Source organism: Spinacia oleracea, chromosome 4 (genome assembly GCF_020520425.1).
Source record: "Spinacia oleracea cultivar Varoflay chromosome 4, BTI_SOV_V1, whole genome shotgun sequence".
Lineage (NCBI taxonomy): Eukaryota > Viridiplantae > Streptophyta > Magnoliopsida > Caryophyllales > Amaranthaceae > Spinacia > Spinacia oleracea.
In genome coordinates this window covers 187,870,210-187,893,552 of record NC_079490.1, presented here as the reverse complement: position 1 = coordinate 187,893,552, position 23,343 = coordinate 187,870,210, and the positions used below count along the sequence as shown (strand labels likewise).

Below are 23,343 nucleotides of genomic sequence, written 5' to 3'. Positions count from 1 at the left end.
CAAATTTGGCTTAACTTGAACCGATGTAAAAAAAAATTCAAATCAAAATAGTGGAGTAGTACATCCACCAAGTACAAAACCACTTATTGGCTGCTGGAGCGTCGAAATCCTTATTGCATTTTGATTTTAGTTCGTTTTCTTTAAAGCTGATGTCCCAAGAAAAAAAAAAAACAAAAAGAAGGTACTCCCTCTGTCCCTTAATACTTGACCTATTTTTCTTATTGGGTCGTCCCTTAATACTTTACCTGTTTCTAAAAATAGAAATATTTAACAATATTATATTATTTCTCACTCCCCCTTATTAACCCACCTACCCCTACTCCATACAAAAAATAATAAAAAATTCAACCCATACTCTACCCCTTTACACATTTCCCACTAACTACATTAAAATAATAACCCACTATCTATTAAACTAATAAGTCAATTCAAGTCCCTTAAACTCTGTGCCAGTCAAACCGGGTCGAGTATTAACGGACGGAGGGAGTACAAAACAAAACCACAACTCCACATGCTACTTTTGTGCGTTTTATTCAAATCGTTGCCGCCCACATCCTTCATATTCATCCTCTTCATCTACAACAAATTTAACGAACTCTCTCCCTCTAAAATCCCCAATTTTACCCTAATTTCACCGAACTCAGATCATAATAAACCCTAATTGCAATGAACCCGAATCATTGAGTCAATCTTAGAACCCAAAACCAAATGTAAATAAATCTGCGGAGGCCGAAAAGGGGAAAAACTCGTTAAAATTAGGGTTTATAATTTGGAATTAAAATTCAAAACAATGCAATCGGGTGACCTGAACAAAGTATGGGAAATCAGAGCTCTGAAACGAAAGCCGCGACAAGATGAAGCGAAGCAAATTCTCGAGCGCATTGCTAAACAGGTTCAACCCATTATGCGCAAACATAATTGGCGGGTTAAAGTTCTCTCTGAAATGTAGTATGTTTCCCAACTTTCCACCTTTTTTTCTTCAATATTTGAAGTTGTTTTTTAGTGCAAGTTTGATTTTATTTGAAGAAATTTCAAATTTGTTGACGGTTAATCCCAAATCTACATCTTTTTGACTAACTTTTATCCCTAAACACTCAGCACTGTCAATGGCGGAGCCAGGAATCGTCTTTTTTGGGGGCTAAACAGAAAATCAAAATTTCCAATTTCTTATAGTTGTGTGTTTCACTACCAGCATTACATATTGTACATTTATCAGAATCCACAATGTGAAGCTACTGCCACCTTTACCTGGTTTGTTACCTTTCCTGCATCACCAGCCATGCAATAATTACATAACAAGTACTAATGGAGAATTTACCTTGAGTTAACCAGGCCCAGCTGGAACTGACAGGAGCTGAATACTCCTTCCAGTTCCTGTCCTTTATGTAGACATTATGGACCCACTTCACCCACAAGTTGTCTGATTTGCGAGCTACTTCAAGCTTGCTTACCAATTGCTCTTATTCTAAACTAGGATGTTTCTAACTTCATGCCCACCTGCGGGTTTAGGGCTACAAACTTTATCTCACTTTACATAGCCAGGCTTCGGGCAATTGTGCACCCCATTCTATAAGAAGGACCTAAAAATGCTATTCAACTTTTTGAACACAACTTTAGGTAAGAAGTCTAATGTTCATATGGTTGATTGTTGAAGCATGATTGTTGTTTAGGTGATTGTCGGTTTGCTCGTTTCGATTTTACTTTCGAGTTCTTAGGACTGACAACAGGAAATGCTACACAGTCGACAGTGTGTTTTATTCCTAGTTTATTGGTTGAAGTTATGGTCCGTTGCTGTTGTAAGAAGTCTTGCAGTTCTAATTTTTGCCGGCTATATAGACACATTGGACTCTTATATAGAATTTAGTTGTAGCTTGTAGAACATGTACATTTACAGAACTGTTGAGTCTTGTCTCACTGCTGAACCTCATGCTATTGTACCCAGGTTTGGGATATCTATGGGATGCAGTTGAGTATCCAAGATGAAAGATGTCTATTTCATGGGTTATTTGGGTTCAATAGAAGAGTCCAAGTATTGTAGTACACAAATACTGTGATGATTTTAGGTAGTTCTTCTTGTGTAAGAACTGCCTAGTTTTCTTTCCCGATCAAAAAAGAAAAACACGTAATGCACTAATGCTTAGTTTCCAGATCGAGACAATGTAAATTTAATTATGTTCCTGTGCTAGTAAATCGTTTGATTTTGTCCGACTATCTAGTTTCTTTAAATTAGCATTTCATGGACTTGATATAAGTTCATTTGCTGTCCTTGCAGCCCCAAGAGGAAGGAACTTCTTGGATTAAATGTTGGGCGTGGGATAGAGGTGAAGTTGAGGCTACGGAGGCCTGACAGGGAGTTGGAGTTCTACTCATTTCATGAAGTGCTAGATACAATGCTTCATGAGCTTTGCCATAATGCCCATGGTCCTCATAATGCCAGCTTCTATCAGCTATGGGATCAGCTTAGAAAGGTCAGCCAAGTTTAAATTCAGTCTGAATTTTGTGACAGTTGAAAAGTGGTAGTGTTTGATTTTGTATGTGTGACTTGACAACGGAGGACATTTCTTTACGGAAACACAAGCTTTGGCATCAAGACTGATTGCATCTCTGTCAGGGTGCTTTGAGCATAATAATCTGTTCATTCATTCAAATTTCACCTTATTGCTTAGTTACAAGACATTCATTAAAGGAATTGCTGATCCCCTCGGGAAGTCAGGGTGGATAAAGTGGCTTATTACTTGGAAACTCTGTAATATATATGGCATGTGTATAATTCGAGCAGAATAGTTTTATTTAGTTTACCCAAAGCTGGAAAGGAAGCCATTATATTGAACTGGTTGTTTAGCATTTTAGCTTTTGTTCCTTGTCGTTTACGTGTTTTTTTCCATTTAATGCAGGAATGTGAGGAATTGATGTCCAAGGGAATCTCTGGTACAGGAGAAGGATTTGATCTTCCTGGAAAACGTTTAGGTGGGTTCTCTCATCGTCCACCTCTAGCTTCCCTCCGCAAAACAACCCTTGCTGCTGCAGAAAACAGAAAACGGCTCAATTCCCTTCTACCATCTGGACCTTTACGGCTTGGTGGTGACAAAAACATAATGTCTGCATTAAGTCCTGGCCAAGCTGCTGCCATGGCAGCCGAAAGGAGACTACAGGATGAAATATGGTGTGCTTCCGCTTCTGCTGGACTTGATGCTGATGAATTGGGAGATTCTAATCTCTTGGAAACGGTTGTGCCAGCTGCTGCTAGTGCCAGTTCAAATTCCTCTAATGGTATCAACGTAAAATCTGGAGTTGTATCATCTTGGAAAAGGTCTCAGAATAGTGATATTACTAATCTCACTGATTTAAGCAACAATGTAAATTCTACCTCAGTTGATGTTCGTGGGTCAAAATTAAGTAAAAGATCCAGTGGCTCTCATGCCAGTTCAAATGCTTTTAAAGGTAACAACGTATGCTCTGGAGCTGCAGCATCTTGGAAAAGGTCTCAGAATAGTGATATTACTAATCTCATTGATTTAAGCAACGATGTAAATTCTACCTCAGTTGATATTCGTGGCACTAAATTAAGTAATAGATCCAGTGGCTCCCATGCCAGTTCATCTGCTAGTAATGGTAACGAAGTTTACTCTGGAGTAGCACCTCGGAAAAGGTCTCAGAATGGTGAGATAACCAATGTAATTGATTTAAGCAACAATGTGAATTATACCTCAGTTGATGTTCAAGGTACAAACTCAAGTAAAAGATCTAGTGGCTCCCATCCCAGTTCTTCTTTACAGACGAGCATCTCATCCTCAGGGTTGACAACTAATCATGCTGCAGGGAACAAGAATGCCGAGTTTGCTGTGTGGACTTGTGAAACATGTACTCTGTTGAATCCTGTGAGTGACTCTTTAGTAAATTTCCTGCATGCTTTTGGAATCTTGCATCTAGTTAATTGGTACACTCATAATTTTGCTTAATTTGTTCTGTTTATACACTCACACCACTAGAACAAGTGTTTTTTGCTTTTAGGTTCCGTTTGGTAGGGTGTAAAACATTTTCATGGAAAACGAATTTTCCCTTTTTTCAATCATTTTACGTTGTTTGGTTTAGTAAGGGATGGAAAACAATTTTCCATAACTCCCTCAAAGGTGGAAAGTCTTTTCCATTTGAAAGGGAGGGAAATCATTTTTCTACCTTTCCTCCTTACCTGAGTTACCTCCCTCTCCCTTCTTCCCCTCAATGTTCACCATCTTCTCCATCTTCTTTTAAGGAACAAAACAAAGGAAAACTAGTTTGGAACTATGTTTCCCTTTGAAAAATGTTTTCCAAGAAAAATCTTTTTGCACTGAAAACATTTTACACAACCAAACGGAGCCTTAGTTAAAATGAGTACGTTAAGCATAAACACTTAATGTTTCACAATGCATAACCTGTTAGGTCTGTCCAATGTTGATCATTTTTGCCCATAACGAAACGTAGCCTTAGTTAGAATGAGTATGTTTCACAATGCATGAACAACATTGGACAGACCTAACAGGTAATGGGAAAAAATGATAAAGTTTTATTGTTGTTGATTAGTTCCTAAGTATGTAATGGTTTGTGAGCCCATGCAAACATTATGGGACGGATGTGCTATCTTGTGTTGAAATGATGTTAATCATGGAAATTTTGCAGCCATTGGCTCCAGTATGCGAGGCTTGTGAAACACTGAAGCCGAAAGATGTATCAGTCAAGTATAAATTCTGGTATTGTAAAATCTGTACTTTAGAGAATAGCGTAAATCAGGAAAAATGTTCAGCATGTGGGGAATGGAGATATACGCGTGGTCCTCCATTGGCGACTTTGCCTCCTAATCTTGGCACTTGACAGGTACAGTTTAAGTTAGCTTTTTCTGGAAGTATATAAATCTATCAGTTACTTATTACTTCGTATCTGGTATTTGTATGCTTATCAGCTTATGTATGCTGTCTGACTCGGGTTTTGTTTATATGAGTAGGTTATTTCAAGACTCATGGTTATGCAAGGATGCCTTTCAAAAGCTATGATTAAGAGTGAATATTTTTGGTACTTATTTGTAAATCGGCATTAGTATTCAGTATCGTATTGTTGGACTGATTGTAGAACTAGTTTCTATAATTATGAAACTCAGTTATCCAAGAGATATTGAAACTGTAAAGATTACGTTCGTTGTGCCTATTATTCGATAGAGGAGAAAATAGAATGAGCATGCCCTAATAATTTTGACCAATCCATATACTACATATTTGCTGAACTATTAGAGCGCCACGTAGGAAATCTAATAGTTTCGGCCAATGAAAAATAATTTCTAATTTATTTTTCAATTAAAAAAATCGAGTGCCACGTAGATAATTAATTAGGTGTCACATAGATATTTTAATTAATTAATTAATTACTAATATATATACAATTCCATCCAAAATCAAACACTCTAATAACTAAAAAATAAATCTAAAATAAAATTCATCCAAACTCAAACATTAATCTAAAATAAGAAAGCATATTTGCTGAATTATTAGAGCGCCACGTAGGATATCTAATAGTTTTGACCCATGAAAAATAAGATTTCTAATTTATTTTTGAATTAAAAAAACCGAGTGTCACGTATATAATTAACCACATAATATTTTAATTAATTAATTACTAATATATATAACTCCTTCCAAAATCAAACACTTTAATAATTACAAAAATAAATCTAAAATAAAATACATCCAAAATCAAACACTAATACTCCGTATATAATAAAATTCAATCCAAAATCAAACACTAATCCTCCGTATATAATAAAATTCAATCCAAAATTAAACACTAGTCCAATATTAGAGCGCCACGTAGTAAACCTAATGGTTTGGGTCAACGAAAAATAAGATTTCGATTTTTTTTTGAATTAAAAAAGTCGAGTGCCACGTAGGTGCCACATAGATATTTTTATTAATTAATTATTAATATTTCTCATATGCAAGTTCATCCAAAATCAAATACTCTAATAATTAAAAAATAATTCTAAATGAAATTCAATCCTAAATCAAAAACTAATCTAATATAATATATAAAATATAGCAGTTGCGATATACAAGAATTTATTTAACTTAACAATTTAATAGAAACCGTGCATTGCACGAGCTAAAATCTAGTAAAATAATAAAAGAAGATTATTAAAACAAAGATGAACACAAATCCGCTCTTTTGAACTGAACTGAATTGAAGGTCAAAAGAACATGGTCTAGACCTAGTGCTTAAAAGTTAAAACTAGAGGTAAATCATTTTTCCCTTTTTTCTATTCCAATTTTTTTTTTTTAAATCGAGGTCCTTCCAACCATTTATGTGCGGATGGTTTCTTCCTACCTTATATAACTCTCCAAAATACTAATCGACTTCAGTTATGTTTTTGAAACCGGGTCCTTGATAGTGGGACATTTTTGACATTCTTAGGCCCGGATATTCTAGATGCCCGAATGCTTCATATAAAAACTCTATGAAATCCTTAGAGGTTTATTGGTGGTTAGAACCATCTATTTCGACTCTTAAATGTCATTTTAACCGTTTTTTTATTCCAAAACTCATTTTGTTGAATCAAGGTCGTTCCGAGCCTTTATATGACAAACTAGTCAGTATTGATGTTTTCAAACTACCTTATACCAACTTCACTTAAGGCTTCAAAAATCAAAACCGGGTCCTGAAAATCTCCAACATTGGTCTGATTTCGGCTCTTAAATGTCATTTTAACCGTTTTCTTGAAAAACTCATTTTGTTGAACTAAATCCCGAGTCTTTATGTAATCAACTTGGTGGTGTTGATAGCTTCTACAAGTAAGAATACTCGTGAAGTCGTGATAAAAGTTGTCATTAATTCAGAAATTTTGTGATAGAGTTCTTACTAATTCAAAAAATTTATAAGGTTTATACAATTCAATTGCATTCTTTCCCATATTTTCATTGAACTAGCAGCTTTTACAAGCATATAAGCAATTATACAGATTGCAAGGGGCTTCTTTTTGTGCCTTTGATGAACAGACAGCTCGCAAAAGTTGGGAAAATGAACAAAACTAAACTTAAATTATGCAAATTATAACACACACGACATCCATCAACACTGGCTATTAGATCTTCGTCTGCAACCACCGACATCTAACAGTTTTTACAGCTCCTGAGAAAGAAAACAACGTCAGTCTTAACAGCAAAACTCAATCAACAAGATTAAAACAATGGAAGCCTTTGTAAAATCTCACTCAGGAGTTGAACATTGTATTTTAAATGCAGTTAAGCATATGAACGAGCCATCAGAATCACGAGGATCACAAACAAGTTCACGATGCCTCACATCCTAGGTTATCTAACATTCTAAGCATGCAAACTGCAGAAACCTAAATAAGTAGTTAAATAAACAGATGCCTATTTTGAAAGAGCAACTGATCTTCCTAGTTCCAGGAACAATTAATGTTCAAGAAACATGATAGGTTGAACATTTCTTATAGAACTCGTAACATGACCGTAGTAAAGCATTCACATGAAAATTAAATGTGCACTATGTTTGACACATTAACAAGAAAATGTAGAGGATATGATTTTGGTAACTTGGAACAAGAAGAAGAGTAAAAAAAGCAATTCGTGGACTATGGACCATGGTGCACCATGTGCACCAAAAGAACACATGTGCATAAACAAAAGAACACATGTGCATAAACAAAAGAACATGACACTACGACAAAAGAACATGCAATATAATGTTTTACTTTTTTGTTATAAAAAATCACAATTTATTAAAAATATAAAAAAATATATGTCGATGTTCTTTTTACGTAACCAGATGTTCTTTTAATTATACACTAATGTTCTTAAGGTGCACCATGCTCTATGTGCACCATGGTCCACCTTCTAAATTGCGTAAAAAAAGTGGTCCTTTCAGTTACTCATATCAACAAGAAGACTGATGAGTGAACAGTTGTTACCCGAGATGGATCTTTAGAGCTTAACTTCCACATCTACACCTGCAGGGAGATCTAGCTGCATCAAAGAGTCGATTGTCTGGGCAGTTGGGTACAATATGTCAATGAGGCGTTGATGAGTTCGGATCTCAAAGTGAAATCGAGCATCCTTGTGCACATGAGGTGACTTGAGTACACAGTATATCCTCTTCTTTGTAGGCAATGGTACAGGTCCCATGATTTTTGCATTTGTTGTCCTTGCAGCATCCATTATCTGTTTGCAAGAGTCCTCTATCAAGGGAACCCAGTAGGATCTCAGTTTTATTCGTATCTTCTGCTTTGGAGCCATCTGAAAGTGCAAATAAACTTATCATAAGTTTGTGAAATTTTTGCATCCAAAATACAACTTTTTCGTCACTATTTAAGTACAGTTTAAGTACAGATAGTTAGAGACTCATCCTTGAAGTAGCAGTAAAGAAGTTCCCACTTCCAGTGACAGTTCGGCAAGAAAGATAGGCCAACCTCATTTTCAAAATATGCATCAAACGTTTAAATCTAGTGCTAAGAAATAGCAAGGTCTGAAGTTTGTACTATCCATATAACTTTCCAGTGAAAGTGATGGATATTGAGGGGGAATAGGCCAACTCCTTAACGTATATGACTCTTCGTGGTTCAAGGAACATAGATGGGAATAGTTTCCACTTGGGTTTGTACTTCATACGGTGCTTACAAAATTTTGAGCTAATTTGACTCTCTAACAGTAAGCATATCGATCAAGGGAAGAAAAGCTGAATACCTGATCAGAGTCTGCAGCAATGCTGATTTTTGAAGTCTCAGAACCATCCTACACAACACCACAGAACAACCATAAGAAAAGAAGAAACAAACTTTTATCTTCCCCTTCAACAAAACAGCACAACCTAAGAAATATCTCAATATGTCACACCTGGGAATAGCAAATTGAACCAAAAACAAAACACTGTATTCTGCCAATTCTCATGGGCTCATTGCATGCTGAAACCAAAATACTAGGAAATCACAATGTAGCTAAAACGCGTACACACGAGCGGATATACACACCAAGCAACGACCTATATAAAGTGTAAATTACCCACTTGAGAGTTTATGCACCTATCTCAAATTCTCAATCATATCTTCCAACAACCACATTGTTCAACCTTTGATTCAAACAAACACTTCGTATATCGAAACACACATCAAAAAATGTAGCACAGGCACAAAATCTCCCGGTGATAACTTAATTTCATCTAGAGACTAAGCAATTAAGCCTAAATTTCTCAACAATAAGCTCACAAGTCATGACCCAATAACATTAATCCAAGCATTACGTGCCAAAAACAAGTGCACCAGAACAAAATTAATAATCCAATTATCCAAAATAATCATATACCCATTTCATCAAACTAAACTATTCAAATTACAGAATTAGGATGTACCCATCTCAAATTTATCATCCAATTATCCAAAACCAATAAATTATCCTATACCCATTTCACCAAAAAGTGCAAATTACACAATTTAAGATGTACCCATCTCAAATTAAACGCAAATTACTTTATTAACAAATTCAGCAAGACCAAGAAATTAATACAAAGGCTAGTTCCTCACTGAAAAATAACAATAAAATGCCTGAAATTAAACAGAAAAACTGACCTCAAATGAATCAGGGGAAGTTTCCAGAACCTCCAAAGCTCCAGGGGCAGCAAAAGTTGCGAAATTAGAGGAGTTGGATAAGGTGTGTCCCGATTGTAAGGTAGGAGTTAGGGTTCTTCTGAGGTTTAAAGAAGAGAGGGTGGAAAAGTCTTGTTTGGTTGATGAGGAAGATGCATTGCGAAGTGTGAGGGGAGATAATAGTGCAGCAGAAATTGAAGAAGTCGCCATTGTTGTCACCCAAACAAGCCTCTATCTTTTCTCTTCTCTTCCTCCTGCCTTGGTTCTGTAGACTACTGCTATGATTTTACAGGGTTATGTTATCCAAAAGTATTTTCTCTTTTTTTTTTTTGAAAATAATTTGGAATAAAAAATAAAAAAATGTTATTTGTTGGACCGTGTTGTATGTAAGAACGGGCCTGCAAAACTTTGGTATCTGATCTTTTAAGGCCTAAGCGTCCAACTGTGACAAAGGCTAAAGATCAAATTCCATCTACATTATTATTTTGTACGATGAACATGAATTATACTTCCTCCGTTCCACAATAGATGCATTATTTCTCGGGTCGAATTCTGTCGGATCCTACACAACATCCGAATTCGACCCGGCTCCTATTCGGAGTCGGACTTTTTTTGTCGGATTCGGAGTCGGACTTTTGTTTGGCGGACTTGGATCGGACCTTTTTCTTCGGATCGGCTCGAACTCGGGTCGGACTCGGACTGAATTGCCATTAGGAATGGCAATGGGTAGGGTCTGGGTAGGGTCTAGCAATACCCGGACCCGGACCCTAATTTTTTGACCTATACCCATACCCTACCCTTACCCTATAGGGTCTAGAATTACAAGACCCTTACCCGGACCCTATGGGTCCAGTAGGGTATGGGTAGGGTCTAGGGTCCGGAGCGGGTCCGTATTGCCTATTTTTTCTATAACTTTTTTCAATTTTTTTATATCCAACCATATGTAATGCACAAAAAAAATACAAGACACACGATTAATTTGACATTTTAAAACAAATAAATCCTAGTGCCCCAAATCATCCTTGTATTCCCTTAAACATATTACAATTTAATGTACTAAGGTCACGAATTAAAAAAAAATCTCAGGTTCTCAAGTACACAATGTCAATGTTAGAGGTTTTTTTGACTAGTGAGTGGTAGTGTTGGATAGTTGTTAGAGGAGTAAATGTGATTTTGTGCATTGCCTTAAGGTTTTGTGTTATTTTTATATTTATTTAATGAAATTTGAGCGGGTTTAGTTTAGGGTCTGGGTAGGGTATGGATCTTAAGGGTCTATGGGTAGGGTCTGGGTAAGGTAAGGGTCTGAAAAAGTTAGACCCTTACCCTACCCTATTCGATACATCATATACCCATACCCTAACCTTACCCTATAAGGTCTAGAAAATTAAGACCCATACCCTAATTTTACGATAGGGTCTGACAGGGTCAGGGTAGGGTCCTGAACCCGTTGCCATCTCTAATTGCCATCCCTACTCGTACACCACACACAAACGTACTCACAAACTCAAGTAATTCCTATATGTGATAAGAAATCAAAATTAATTTATTATACTTGTCCTGAAAAAATAAGGTGCACTCACATAAAATAAAATGAAATAAAAAAGCTCATGAGCTAAGGCATAAGATGTTTGCTCAGAGCAATTGACCGTGTTTCAAAGCCGTAAAAATGTATGCACCAATTATGTACACAACTTCCTCTCCACTTAGCAACCATTGCGCTAACTTTGTGTCCTAGTGGCTAGTTACAACGAACTCAAATGTTTACTCGTTGGACACAAAAAATCGAAAAATGTACACATTGATTCTAGTTAGGAACCAACATAGAGTTGGCTTAAGTGGTAAGCAGCTTGATGTCGCTTAAGGGAGGTCTCGGGTTCGAGCCTCGTCGTATGCAGAAATTCTTGTTGGGAGACTCACCCACCATAAGCAAGGTGTGCGACTCGGGTCGGATCCGGATGTAGTCGGAGCTAAGCTCCGGTGAACCGGGTGTGCTATACGTAAAAAAAAAATCTAGTTAGTGACCAGTGAGATATATATCAAGCCAAATTATATTCTTAAGAAAAATACTAATAACATATTATGTGAACAAGCCATGATGGAAAAATAACCTCTTTTTTTTTTGTATTAAGAATATTTTTTGAGCTAATATCTAGAAGAAGAAAAAAAAAGTACTCTTTAAGTGTGACAAAAGAAATGTACTTGCGTATAGTTATAAATTCACAAAACAATACTAACAAGTAACACGACGATAATAAAAGAAAAAAGGTCAATCATTCTCCTTTATAGGGTGTGAAGCCGTTAAGAACTCAATTCTTATAGAATACACTTTTCCTCCTACAAACACATACATAAAGTGAATTCTACCTAAAACTACTCCATATAAGTGTATTCCTACCCTACCCTTTTTGGAATTGTCATTAGAGTGAAGACTATGTATAGAAGTCTAGGTTGTAAATGCATCAAAAATGTGATCATATACAAACATTTTAAGATACTTAAAACCCATAAAATGGGCAAGTACAACGGCATAGTGCTTGCTCACATAAAAATTCCCATATTTTCCATGCCTATTTGCCTCACTCCATTATTCTATAGGCTCTTACCATATGAATGAAACCATAACAAACATTAATATTAACTATTTAAGGTAGTTATTCCAACTCTTTCAAGCTTCTTCTTCGATAACTAACCCAATAACTTTAACGGAAATCAATTTACCTTAATAAAATATCCGCTCTATCTTTCTTTAGCTATCTCGAAAAAATCAATCACATTCTAAAAAAACATTAATAATACCTTTAAATTAATTAAAAATTAAAAAAATTTAAACCGTTTTCTTTGCTCTCAAGTTTCACCTCACTTTCTTAACTACTCATTTTTATTTATTCCCAAAACTTTTCCCAAACATTTCTAACAATGCAAATTCTCAACTTCTTACCCAAAATATAATTTAGGGGTTTAAATAATTTTAACACTCTTTTTATGACACCCATTTTTAATCAAATTTATCCCAAAATTAATCACAAGAAATAGTATAAATTAGCAAACATTTACACTCAAAATCAATTTAGATTACCACCGAAGTGTCACACACACTAGACGCTCCAAGTAATAAATTCTCTCACCTCTTTCACATTCCCATCAAAACCATCAATACCCACTTCAGATTTCATCAAATCGCTCGAGTTTAGCAATAACCCACAAAAATTTAGCTTCCCAAAACCCGATAATTTGAGCCATGTTGCTCCAAAAATTACAGATACTCTGTTTTCTGGGTATTTTAGTTCAGTTGGGAATTTCTCAAAATTTAAGCAAAAATTACAGCAGAGATTATAATTACATAACATGGGATGATATAAAGGTGGATGAATTCAGGGATTCAGTGTCTAAAACTGAGATTAAAGGGAAGAGAAATTGGAATGATAGTGGGATAATAGTGGTTGATCAAAGTGGAAAAACAGGGGATTCGATTACAGTTCAAGGTGCTGTTGATATGGTGCCTTTTGGAAATTCTCAGAGATTTAGGATTCTTATACTTCCTGGAATTTACAGGTAATTTGTTAGATTTTGTAATGATATTTGCAGTGTTTTCTGTGTTAATTGTTTTGTGCGTTTTTCTCTCTCTCTAGATTTCCTGCGGTTAGTGAGTTGGCAGTTTTAGTATTCGAGTCGTAATTTTGGAGCTACGTGGGTGTTTACCACGTGACAGTTACTTGGACCTTTTATTTATTTACTCTCTTATTTATTTTTTTCTAACCGGAAACTAGGTCGGGTTAAAGATGGCTGTGGGCCCGGCCCGACCCGCCACGAAAAAAACCCGGCCCGACACGAGCATGCAAAAAGCACGGCCCGACACGAGCACGAAGTCGCGGGCCGTGGGCCTTATTTTTTGTAAAAAGCACGACTCGTTCCCGGCACGACAAAGCACGTTAAATTTAGTCAAATTAGGCTATTAGCCTTAGGCACGACGGGCCGGGCCCGGCACGGCACGAAAGCACGTGGGCTTGGGCCTTATTTTTAACTTTTCGGCCCGGCCCGGCACGAAACAACGTGGGCCTAGCGCAGGCCGGACACGGTTAGGCCCACGACCCGTGGGCTCGGCACGAAGCACGGCCCGGCCCGGCCCGGCCCACAACCATCTTTACCATCGGGTTACTGTAAATCATGATCCATCATACAGAACGAGCGTCATGCGAATGTATACAGGACAATTATAATTTTGAGAATTGTTTCTGTATTTTTGCAGGGAGAGGGTAGTCGTACCAAGCTCGAAGCCATACATATCCTTGATTGGGACAGAAAATGAGGGTTCTAATACTGTAATTACATGGAACAATAAAGCTTCTGATAAGAACAGCAATGGAGTTGAACTTGGAACTTTTGGTTCAGCTACAATCACCATATACTCTGATTACTTTTGTGCATCTGAGATTACTTTTGAGGTATGTTGTTCAACTTCATCCCCAACCAAAAAAAAGGCACATTGGTGGAAAACTGGTTTCCCTCTCTTTCAAATGCAAAAGAGTTTTCCACCTTTAAGGGAGTCATGGAAAATGGTTTTTTCCATCCCTTACCCAACCAAACAACGTAAAATGATTGAAAAGTGGAAAATCGTTTACCATGAAAACGTTTTACGCCCTACCAAACGGAGCCTAAGAGGTTACTAACCTGTGTCTGTGATGGTTGCAGAATACAGTAGTGGCATTTCCAGGTGGGTTAGGGATGCAAGCAGTGGCACTGAGAGTATCAGCCGAAAGAGCCATGTTTTACAAAGTTAATATACTTGGTGCTCAAGATACCCTCTTGGATGAAACTGGTTCACACTATTTTTACCAATGCCTCATCCAAGGATCAGTTGATTTCATTTTTGGCAATGCAAGATCATTATATCAGGTAATTATTCTAAATCCAAACAAATCCCTTTTGAGTTTTGATGATACTGAATAGCAACAGAATTAGAGTTTTGATGATACTGAATAAACCAGACAAAATGCAAAACAGAATTCAGTTCTTCGTTCAATAGCCAATCGGTCAGGTGCAATCGCAGCACATCACAGGAACACACCTGAAGAAAATACAGGGTTTTCGTTCCTAAACTGTACAATCAATGGAAGTGGGATGATCTACCTGGGGAGAGCATGGGGGCCATACTCAAGAACAATATATTCATACTGTAACATTGATGATATCATAGCACCAGAAGGATGGAGTGACTGGGGTGACCCACAAAGGCAAAAGTATGTATATCAACCCATGAATTCATTATTAACCTTTTCAAAATATTCAGAGTAACAAGATTTGGTTTTGGTTTTGGTTTTGGTTTTGGTTTGTCAGGACGGCATTGTTTGGTGAATTCCAGTGCAACGGGAAGGGAGCAAACACAACAGGGCGAGTGGCATGGGCAAAGTCTTTCGCGATTCAGGACGCCAGGCCGTTTCTCGATATGGAGTTCATTGATGGGAATAAATGGTTAAGACTATAGCTAGCTTACAGAATATACATATATATATATATATATACGTAGGACTAGTCTTTTCAACTGGTTAAAACTCCATGTAAACATGTATAATAATTAATACACAAAATTCTTTTAGTTTAACACCAAAATGTTTCAGCCTAATTATGATTCATTTTCAAAATATTAATAACTCAAGAAATGGAATATTACCTTCCAATTCATTTACTCTAGCCTCCAAAAACAGAGAAATTTGCAACACACTTGATCAGTCGACGTTCACCATAACATTACAACAGGAAACATAAGCAAGATGTAATCCGCTTACAAGGGACTCTGAAACGGCTAAAATTTGATAAAAGGAATTTCCTAGAAAGGAACCCGACTCACCTAATTGCTGTACACCTTGGATGATCAAATGCCATCAACATCACCTCGATCGCGCTCTTTACAGGGAAAATCTACACTAGTTTTGTACAATAACAAGTTTGAGGGACATCTGTAAGTTCCGTAGCTTCATCAGCCGTTTCCACGTCATCATTTTTATCTTTGCTGTCATTCTTATCATCACCATCACAGCAGATATCTTGAAAACTCATGACTTCAGTAAGTTCCAAAGCTTCATCATCCTTAGTTTCCAAGTCATTAGTACCAGATTCACCCTCCTTATTTTCATTCTTGTCATCAACATCACAGCACATATCTTGAAGCTCCAAAGCTTCATCAGTACCCAATTCACCCTCCTTACCACCATCATTATTATTGACCCCAACATTCTGATCATCCCCATTACAGCACATATCCTGAATACTGACATCATTACTTTTGTCATTGACATCATCTTTGTCAGAAGAGGAAACTTGTTCAGGATGGCCGGCAGAAGAGGCTGGACCAGCCAACTCGGCTAATTTATCCTCATTTCCACCGTCTTTAATTTTTAGGGCAGAATCATCATCACCATCCTTCCCAAGGGTTGAGAGACTTGTGACTATAGATTGTTTAGTTTCAGCTTTGATATCCAGAAGTATATTAGGGTTTGCCTTAACATCCACCCATTTTCCACCCAACCAATCTCGGGAAACTCTTAGATCCTTTCTAGGTACATCTATAAATTTGTTCTCCCCTGATAGATAGAGAAAAAGAGCATTAGATAACAAAATAGGCAAACATATTTTGAATTGTATTCCAAAGAAGTTTCCGGGCTAAAAGGGAGTGGGGTAGTACCTGGAACATAAACCTGAACATCATCTGTGGCAGTCTTCTTCACTGCAGTAACAACACCTTCCCACCAGCCATCGCTCCACCATGCATCCACAGGAGCTCCAACCTCAAATTCAACATCCACCGAATCGCTGATGGGAGGGCATGGCCTGATAGTAGGACGTCCAGGACATCGCATGCCAAGCTTATCTGGTGCAGCCAACCTAAAAGCTGGAACACATTCCTGTATTTTATCAAACAACATAAATCAACAATTCTAGCAAATATTAAGTGTATCTTCAGAAGACATAAAAAACAATAGTAGCAAATTACATAAAGAAAACAACTTTACAAGAAACTACAAGGTACTGGATAATTTTTTTATTGCTTAATACTTCGTATGTTAATGTTGACAATGCTCAATCAAAAAAGTCACCAAGGAGAAACAGATGACACTGGACTAGACCTGTTAAACGGGCTGGGTTAGGGCCGGGCCGGAGCAAAATTAAACGGGCTGGGTCGGGCTGGGTCGGGCTATTATCGGGCCGGGCGGGTCGGATAATGAACGGGCTGTAATGGACTGAGCTTAATTTGAGTTTGTATGTATTTCAATGAATAAAATTAAACGGGCCCGGCCCTTTTATAAAACTAAAGGGCTCAGCCCTTTTAAAAATGGGCTGGATCCGGGCTGCTACTGGGCCCCCAGCCCGTTGAACAGGTCTACACTGGACCTATCACCTACCTTTCAACTTTAATTGGAAGCCATTAATTAGTCCCAGGGAAAGTAAGCAGCAAAGTATTTACTACTAAGTCATAGAAGGACTCCAGGGAAAAACAACAACAAAACCACAGCATTATCTTAAGGGCAATATGAGCTCCAATTATCAAGGAAATTAAACATGTGAAGTCAGGGTTTTGTTATTAAGCTCACTCAAAATGTCATTATTTATCCAGCAGTCCATCGGAGGAGTCGTCTCTAGATTACTTTAAGGTACCATACTGGTAAGAAATCCACTAGATACCAGGAAAGAGAGAGCTCATAGCCACAATTTTCTTTTCTTTTTTGTTTTTTTTTTTAAAAAAAAAAAGAAGAAAACGCATTGCTGTGATGTAACTGGAAAAACAAACCAATTGCAAGGAATGTGACAGGGAATAGGCAAACAGCCCAAGTGTTGAGATAACTACAATAGTTCATTTGCACTTTTGCAGGGATCAAGACCATTACAGTGCAATAGGGTGTCACATCAGTATTATCCCCTACTCAAAAAAAAAATAGAAGTACTTTGGAGGTTTAAAAACACAACCAAATAAAATTCACAAGTTTAATTTGACTGAAACTTCAGCCAAGTGCACTGAAAACAAGGGTAAATGCTTCCAGCAGAATTAAACAATTGTTTGTATCATATTGTTTTTTTGAAAGGTATATGTATCATATATATCACCAGAAAACAGTGAAGTTCTTCAAAAGAAACAATCATTATATGCAATTCCGGGAACTGCACATTATCATGAATCAAATGCAAAAGGCATTAAATGAGTACCTCAAGGTTTCCGTATCCATCCTGGTCCTCCAGATCCCTATATTGCAATTTCATATGCTTTCGAGATATCTCCAAGACAGTACATATAAACCAACAGCCTCGGATGCCACTGTCCTGGCACAGCAGCTCTATTTTGTCATCTACCTTAAAGAACTGGATTTGCGACCGCTGGAATTCCCCATTTTTGAAAGAAAGCAACCTTTTAGCGCAAGCATCAGAATTACCATTTTTAGAAAATGGTACACGTACAAATTTCTTCCTTTCAAGGCCTTCCGCACCATGACTAGTCAAAAAGCTTTCTCTATCCCCATAATTCCTAGTTCTCTTAGTCCCTTTCGCTACATTACCACCTGATCCAAACATCTTAGCTCTATTCCCAATCACCCCACGCTGTACAGAGTTGGAATTCAGAAAGCTTTCAGACTCTAAACAAGAAATAACAGGCTGATTGTTATAACCCCGCAACTTTCTTAAATCAAACGGTTTAACTTTATTGCTTCTAAACTGACGACAGCAAAGATGTAGCTTTCCCAGTAAACCTTCTGGAAGGCCTTCTAAGCATTTTTCAAAATGCTCACGGGTTAAGACTATAGCTGGACCATCAACACACTCAACACTTATCACCTGCGTGTACGGTGTAATATAAACTTCCTTAGGGTGAGCATTCCGTATACGAACTATACCCTTCACTTCTTGGCTGTGATGAAACCATCTTACTTTAACTTTCTTCATGCCCTTCTTATCTTCATACATATCCTCTAGATAGGCAACATATCGACTTCCCTCTTTAGCCATCACAAATACAAATGCTTGAACCTGAATAACAGAAAGTGGAACCCATTATATTATATTAAAAAAATCCTAATGACTGAGAAGGGTTTATGCATATTCATTCACAAAGCTAATTACTTTCATGTACTAAAGTCACGATTACGAAGATGTCAAACCATGATCCTGACATGTAATAGTCATTAAATGGATCTAAATTTGTCATTTCCCCATAAAGTTAAAGAAATTTAAGACAAGATCTAAATTTTAGTGTTCCGCAAGATTCACTTTTGCCTTGTTAGCCTATTGTAAGCCTGTTATCATTAATGTAATTCCTTAAATGGCAAACTCGGTAGTTTGCTTTCTTTTGAGGTATAGTGTCACACATGACACCAATACTATTGTTCTGTTCTAGAATGTCTACTTGTGCTCAATACAAATTTTTAGTTTAGATATGAAAGCGCAGGCTAAGTAAGAGTGAAGAAGGCAAATCAAGCAAGTGGCAGGAGCAGGGGCATATTGGCATGGGCAGCACAAGTTGTGTCCAGAAAGTAGCATGTGCCACCATGCCGAAATGTACAGTCTTGGCATACTACAGATGCTGCTGCTGAAGCTGGTCAGTGTATGGCATGAACACTCATAACCCTCTGTTGCGTCCAACATTCAAACACCCTGTTAGCTTATCCTCCAAGATTTTATTCCAATGTAATAATTCTTCCCTATTTGATCATTATGGTGTATAGAGAGAGCTGCTTTCTCTCTTTCTCATGGAGATTAGGGTTTCTAACAGAGTACTAAATACATCCAATGAACATCATTGAGAATTGAGATTGTACGAACTGGAGAAATCCATTCTCCTTGTACTCATTAATAATAGTGGATAACAATCTCCTTTACTGGTGAGTTTTTTCTACCTTTCACAAAGGTTAACACAAAATTTGTTATATTTGCTCTTGATCTCGATTATTCTTGATTAATAAGTTTCAACATTGGTTGCGATTTGGTTATGCCCCCAGTGGTCCATAACTTCATGAATCTACATTCTCATGAGGGGGGGGGGGGGTGTAAATGACCGCAAACAGTAAGTACTTACTGCTATAGTAATGCCATTCCTGCAAAACGAGGGGTAGTGTTTTAGCTGCTTTCCACAAGTCCATGCAGCACCTAACCACACAATATCTGAGTAGGACTGCTTCAAGTTACGAACCCGGCAATCCTGAAATAGTTTCAAATATCTGTATCCATAAATTGGTGTTAAAAGAAAATTTACTGAGGCTCATGGATTTACCATTTTATCTGCTGTGAAATACCGAGCACTTAATAACTCAGAAGATCCTAAAGAATGGGTTGAATCACCACTTGGAGAATCTGTCATGATCAGAAGCAAAATGTAAGTAAATATTCATTATCCATGATTGACAATTACTGAAGGTAAGAGCAAGGATAATGCAGAATAGAAGATGTTATATGAGCCGGCAACATTATAGAATAAGAGCAATGCTATCATGTGATGTAATGAGTTAAAGGCCTACATCTAGAAGCTGAATTCCACCATGCGAATACAGCTGAATTCCACCATATTTCCACTGAATCAGTTGCTAAATTCAGCTTTAAGAAAAATATGTGGTGTATGAATAGACGTAATCCTAAATAAGATCTGGAAGAAATACAGGGAATACAGGTGAACTTCATCTTGTTTAAATCCAGAAAGGTTGAAACACCCTTTTCAGCTCATTGGATAAGATAACTAGAAGTGCAAACTTCAAATAAATTTTCTTTTAAATGTTGTATAGATCTTTTTCGTAAAGGTTGGATCGAATAAATATAAGAGCAATTGAACCATCATAGTATTTCGAAAAATGAATACAAATAAGTTTTGCGAACACAAACAGCCGGCGGCAAAAAAGTAGGCAAAGCATTAACGAAATAAATAAACTATTTTATTCATGCGCCACCATACCATAGCAATATAGCATCCTTGTTAAAGATAGTACTACACAAAGGCAAGGAAACAAGAAACCATCAATATACAGCACATCCAGATCTTTAGGACAACACCATTGGAACAAGGGAACCCTCATGGATATTTTTCACCTTGAAAATACTGAAATTGTAATTTATCATTCTCTCTCAACTCCAAGATGATCAAAACAATCAAGTTTCGAGCTAAATACTAACATCCATCAACAACATAATACATGTATACAAAAAAAAACATAAAATTCAAGAACAGATCACCTGCTTGTTGCTGCCTAGCTAGCATAGATGTAAGCCAGTCAACCACCTCCCTTCTTGATCTCCATTTAAAGCCAGCTTGTACAGGATTATCAGTGCCAGAATAACTTAAAAACTCCTCAGCAACAACATAAACCATGTGCCTAAGACTCCTCTCAGTGCCCACCACAGCAAGTACAGATTTCCCACAAGAATCTTTCAATACATAATGAACAATCCGGCTGCCTCTTTCTTGAGACACAAATTCCTCCTTCCATTCCACAAAATTTACAACGATTTCCGCCATTCGCCCGAAGAAAGCTCACAGTATCAATCAAATCCCTCACACAAACTCTAATTACAACCTCTCAGGGGCAGAAAATTACACTGCCGAGCCCAAACAAATTTTGTCTCCAATTAGCTATAATAATACAATAATCTATAACAAAACCTACAACAAATAGGGGGTAATTCCCCAAATTATACCAGAAACCCTACAATGTTAAACCCTAGAAGCCCCAATTAAATCCCAGCTGAAAGTGAATAAACAGAAGTAAAAAAAATTTAAAACATGGGTAATGCTCCCAAATGCATACATACTTTACAACAACAAAAAGATCAAGAGTATTACATCCAGATCATAAGAATTCAAGGTGGGTTCCCAGTAAAAATCCCCTCACAAATGTAAATAGACTTGATTTTGACATTATTTTCTGCTACAAATCATCAAAAAAATGAGATGGGCACCCATATTTTTGGTCATTTTGGAAAATTGGAACTTTAGAAGCTTAAATTGAGAAAACATGAGAAGGGTACAAATTAGTATTGCAAAAGCTGAAAGAAAAAGGGGGTTAAAAATGTAGTCTTTTATTGGTTGTAATCATAATCTGGAAGTGGTGGGTGAGTGAGAGAGGAGAGAGAAGAGCATGAGAAGGGCAAATGGAGGAGCAGCAGATGGGTCTTAGGTAAGCCATGGAAATGGTGATTTTAGTGATGAGGATTGCAGAAAGCCAGAAATGAGGGAATTTGAGACATGTCATGTAATTCAGTAATTGTACCTCGGCTGAGGAAAGAGAAGAATTTGGAAAGCTCATAAAAGGGAATTTTTCATTTTTGGTAATCTTTATTTTGACCGACCAATCGACCATTGAAACAACTTGGATCATGATCTCCCAAATCTCCAGTCTCGCAACGGACGTTACCGGGTCAGTACGGGTTGGGTTGACTCGGTAGTTGGTCCAACCCGTCAACCCCAACTAGACCTGTCAAACGGGTCGGTTGGGTCGGGTTGTAAAAAAATTATTTTCGGGTTCGGATTGTGTCGTGTCGGTCACTTTCGGGTTCGGGTTTACAAATGCTTGTTCAAGACCCAGAACTTTCGGGTTCGGGTCGACCCAACGGGTTGAGAGATATTGAAACGCACATAATATTTTTATTAATTTAGGTGATAAATATACAAAATATGTGCAAATTAACAAATTTTCTCACACAAGTTAATATTTAGTCAAATTCAACCAATGGCGTATAATTCAAATTAAATTCATATTACACAGAACAATAGTAAAAACAACGTGTCTATTATGCTTAAATTTTCTCATAATCTCATTTATTACTATAAATACTATGATTTTCAATCAGTCGGGTCCAAAATGGGTTCTGTTGGGTTTTGACCCATTCCTTTTCGGGTTGTTAGGGTTCGAATAAAATTGAGTTACGGGTCAGAAAATCTTGTTCAGGACCCAGTATTTTCGGGTCGGATTTGGATCAGTTTTCAGATCGGGTCGATTTTTGACAGGTCTAACCCCAACCCATATGCCAACCAAAAAACAGTAATATCGAGTATTTGAGTATCACCTTATCTTTACTTGAGCACAATCCAGCCGGTTCACATAGTGCATAGGTATTGTGTACAATGTGGTGAAGTCATTGAATTCTTCATTTGTGGTTTAACATTTGAGCTCCTCATCCACTACTCCTGATCTAGAGTTGGTCACAGTCTGAATTTGACTCGTCAAGTATGTAAAAAATCTAGAAGCGGGTTATTTGGATGTTCATTATTTAGCTAACAATATCACAATCCAACTCATCCCACTCCTAAGTTAATTTGAATTTGACTAGCCGATTGACATGTTCAAAGTTACAAAGTGTGATCACAAACAAAGTATTTTTAATAAATAATATTTTGACAAGTACATTATCGCTCAGTCATTGTATATCAATGATAGACTTGATCATGAGTTGGGACGAGTTTTGTAAAAAAAAAAAAAGGCTAACCAAAATCTCGGATCGAGCCTAATGATGGAAAACCCCCTAACAAAACTAAAAAAACTTGCAAACAGCTGGCCCAAAATTCTGCTTAAGTTCAGGTGTCTTCCGTCTTCGGGGTGAGGTAAAGATGGTTGTGGGCCGGGCCGGGCTTCGTGCCGAGCCCACGGGTCGTGGGCCTAACCGTGTCGGGCCCATGCAAGGCCCACGTTGTTTCGTGCCGTGTCGGGCCGTAAAGTAAAAATAAGGCCCAAGCCCACGTGCTTTCGTGCCGTGTCGGG

General features: G+C 37.4%; 4 protein-coding genes across 5 annotated transcripts; 2 read left to right on the top strand and 2 right to left on the bottom strand.

Annotated features, from left to right (window-relative positions):
• The first annotated feature begins 524 nt into the window (after positions 1-524).
• On the top strand, positions 525-5,181 carry LOC110782724 (uncharacterized). Of its 2 annotated transcripts, XM_021986950.2 has the most exons (6): positions 525-948; positions 2,273-2,468; positions 2,895-3,723; positions 3,820-3,878; positions 4,657-4,851; positions 4,979-5,181. In XM_021986950.2, exons 1-5 carry the CDS (start codon positions 791-793, stop codon positions 4,846-4,848), a joined length of 1,434 nt encoding a protein of 477 aa, XP_021842642.2. In that variant the 5' UTR covers positions 525-790; the 3' UTR covers positions 4,849-4,851; positions 4,979-5,181. The 2 variants fall into 2 exon arrangements, with proteins under 2 accessions (XP_021842642.2, XP_021842641.2); XM_021986949.2 differs by having other exon boundaries at positions 526-948; positions 2,895-3,878.
• A 1,667-nt stretch (positions 5,182-6,848) lies between these two features.
• On the bottom strand, positions 6,849-9,914 carry LOC110782723 (30S ribosomal protein S10 alpha, chloroplastic-like). Its single transcript, XM_021986948.2, has 4 exons — positions 9,602-9,914; positions 8,724-8,771; positions 7,952-8,276; positions 6,849-7,149 (listed from the first exon to the last, which is right to left on the bottom strand). Exons 1-3 carry the CDS (start codon positions 9,827-9,829, stop codon positions 7,965-7,967), a joined length of 588 nt encoding a protein of 195 aa, XP_021842640.1. The 5' UTR covers positions 9,830-9,914; the 3' UTR covers positions 6,849-7,149; positions 7,952-7,964.
• Positions 9,915-12,577: 2,663 nt separating this feature from the next.
• Positions 12,578-15,226, top strand: LOC110782721 (pectinesterase QRT1). Its single transcript, XM_021986947.2, has 5 exons — positions 12,578-13,171; positions 13,866-14,061; positions 14,309-14,512; positions 14,621-14,856; positions 14,954-15,226. Exons 1-5 carry the CDS (start codon positions 12,858-12,860, stop codon positions 15,099-15,101), a joined length of 1,098 nt encoding a protein of 365 aa, XP_021842639.2. The 5' UTR covers positions 12,578-12,857; the 3' UTR covers positions 15,102-15,226.
• A 42-nt stretch (positions 15,227-15,268) lies between these two features.
• LOC110782720 (uncharacterized) lies at positions 15,269-21,915 on the bottom strand. The gene is made up of 6 exons (XM_021986945.2): positions 20,822-21,915; positions 19,872-19,951; positions 19,677-19,799; positions 17,816-18,631; positions 16,299-16,518; positions 15,269-16,197 (listed from the first exon to the last, which is right to left on the bottom strand). Exons 1-6 carry the CDS (start codon positions 21,102-21,104, stop codon positions 15,536-15,538), a joined length of 2,184 nt encoding a protein of 727 aa, XP_021842637.1. The 5' UTR covers positions 21,105-21,915; the 3' UTR covers positions 15,269-15,535.
• Positions 21,916-23,343: the final 1,428 nt, after the last annotated feature.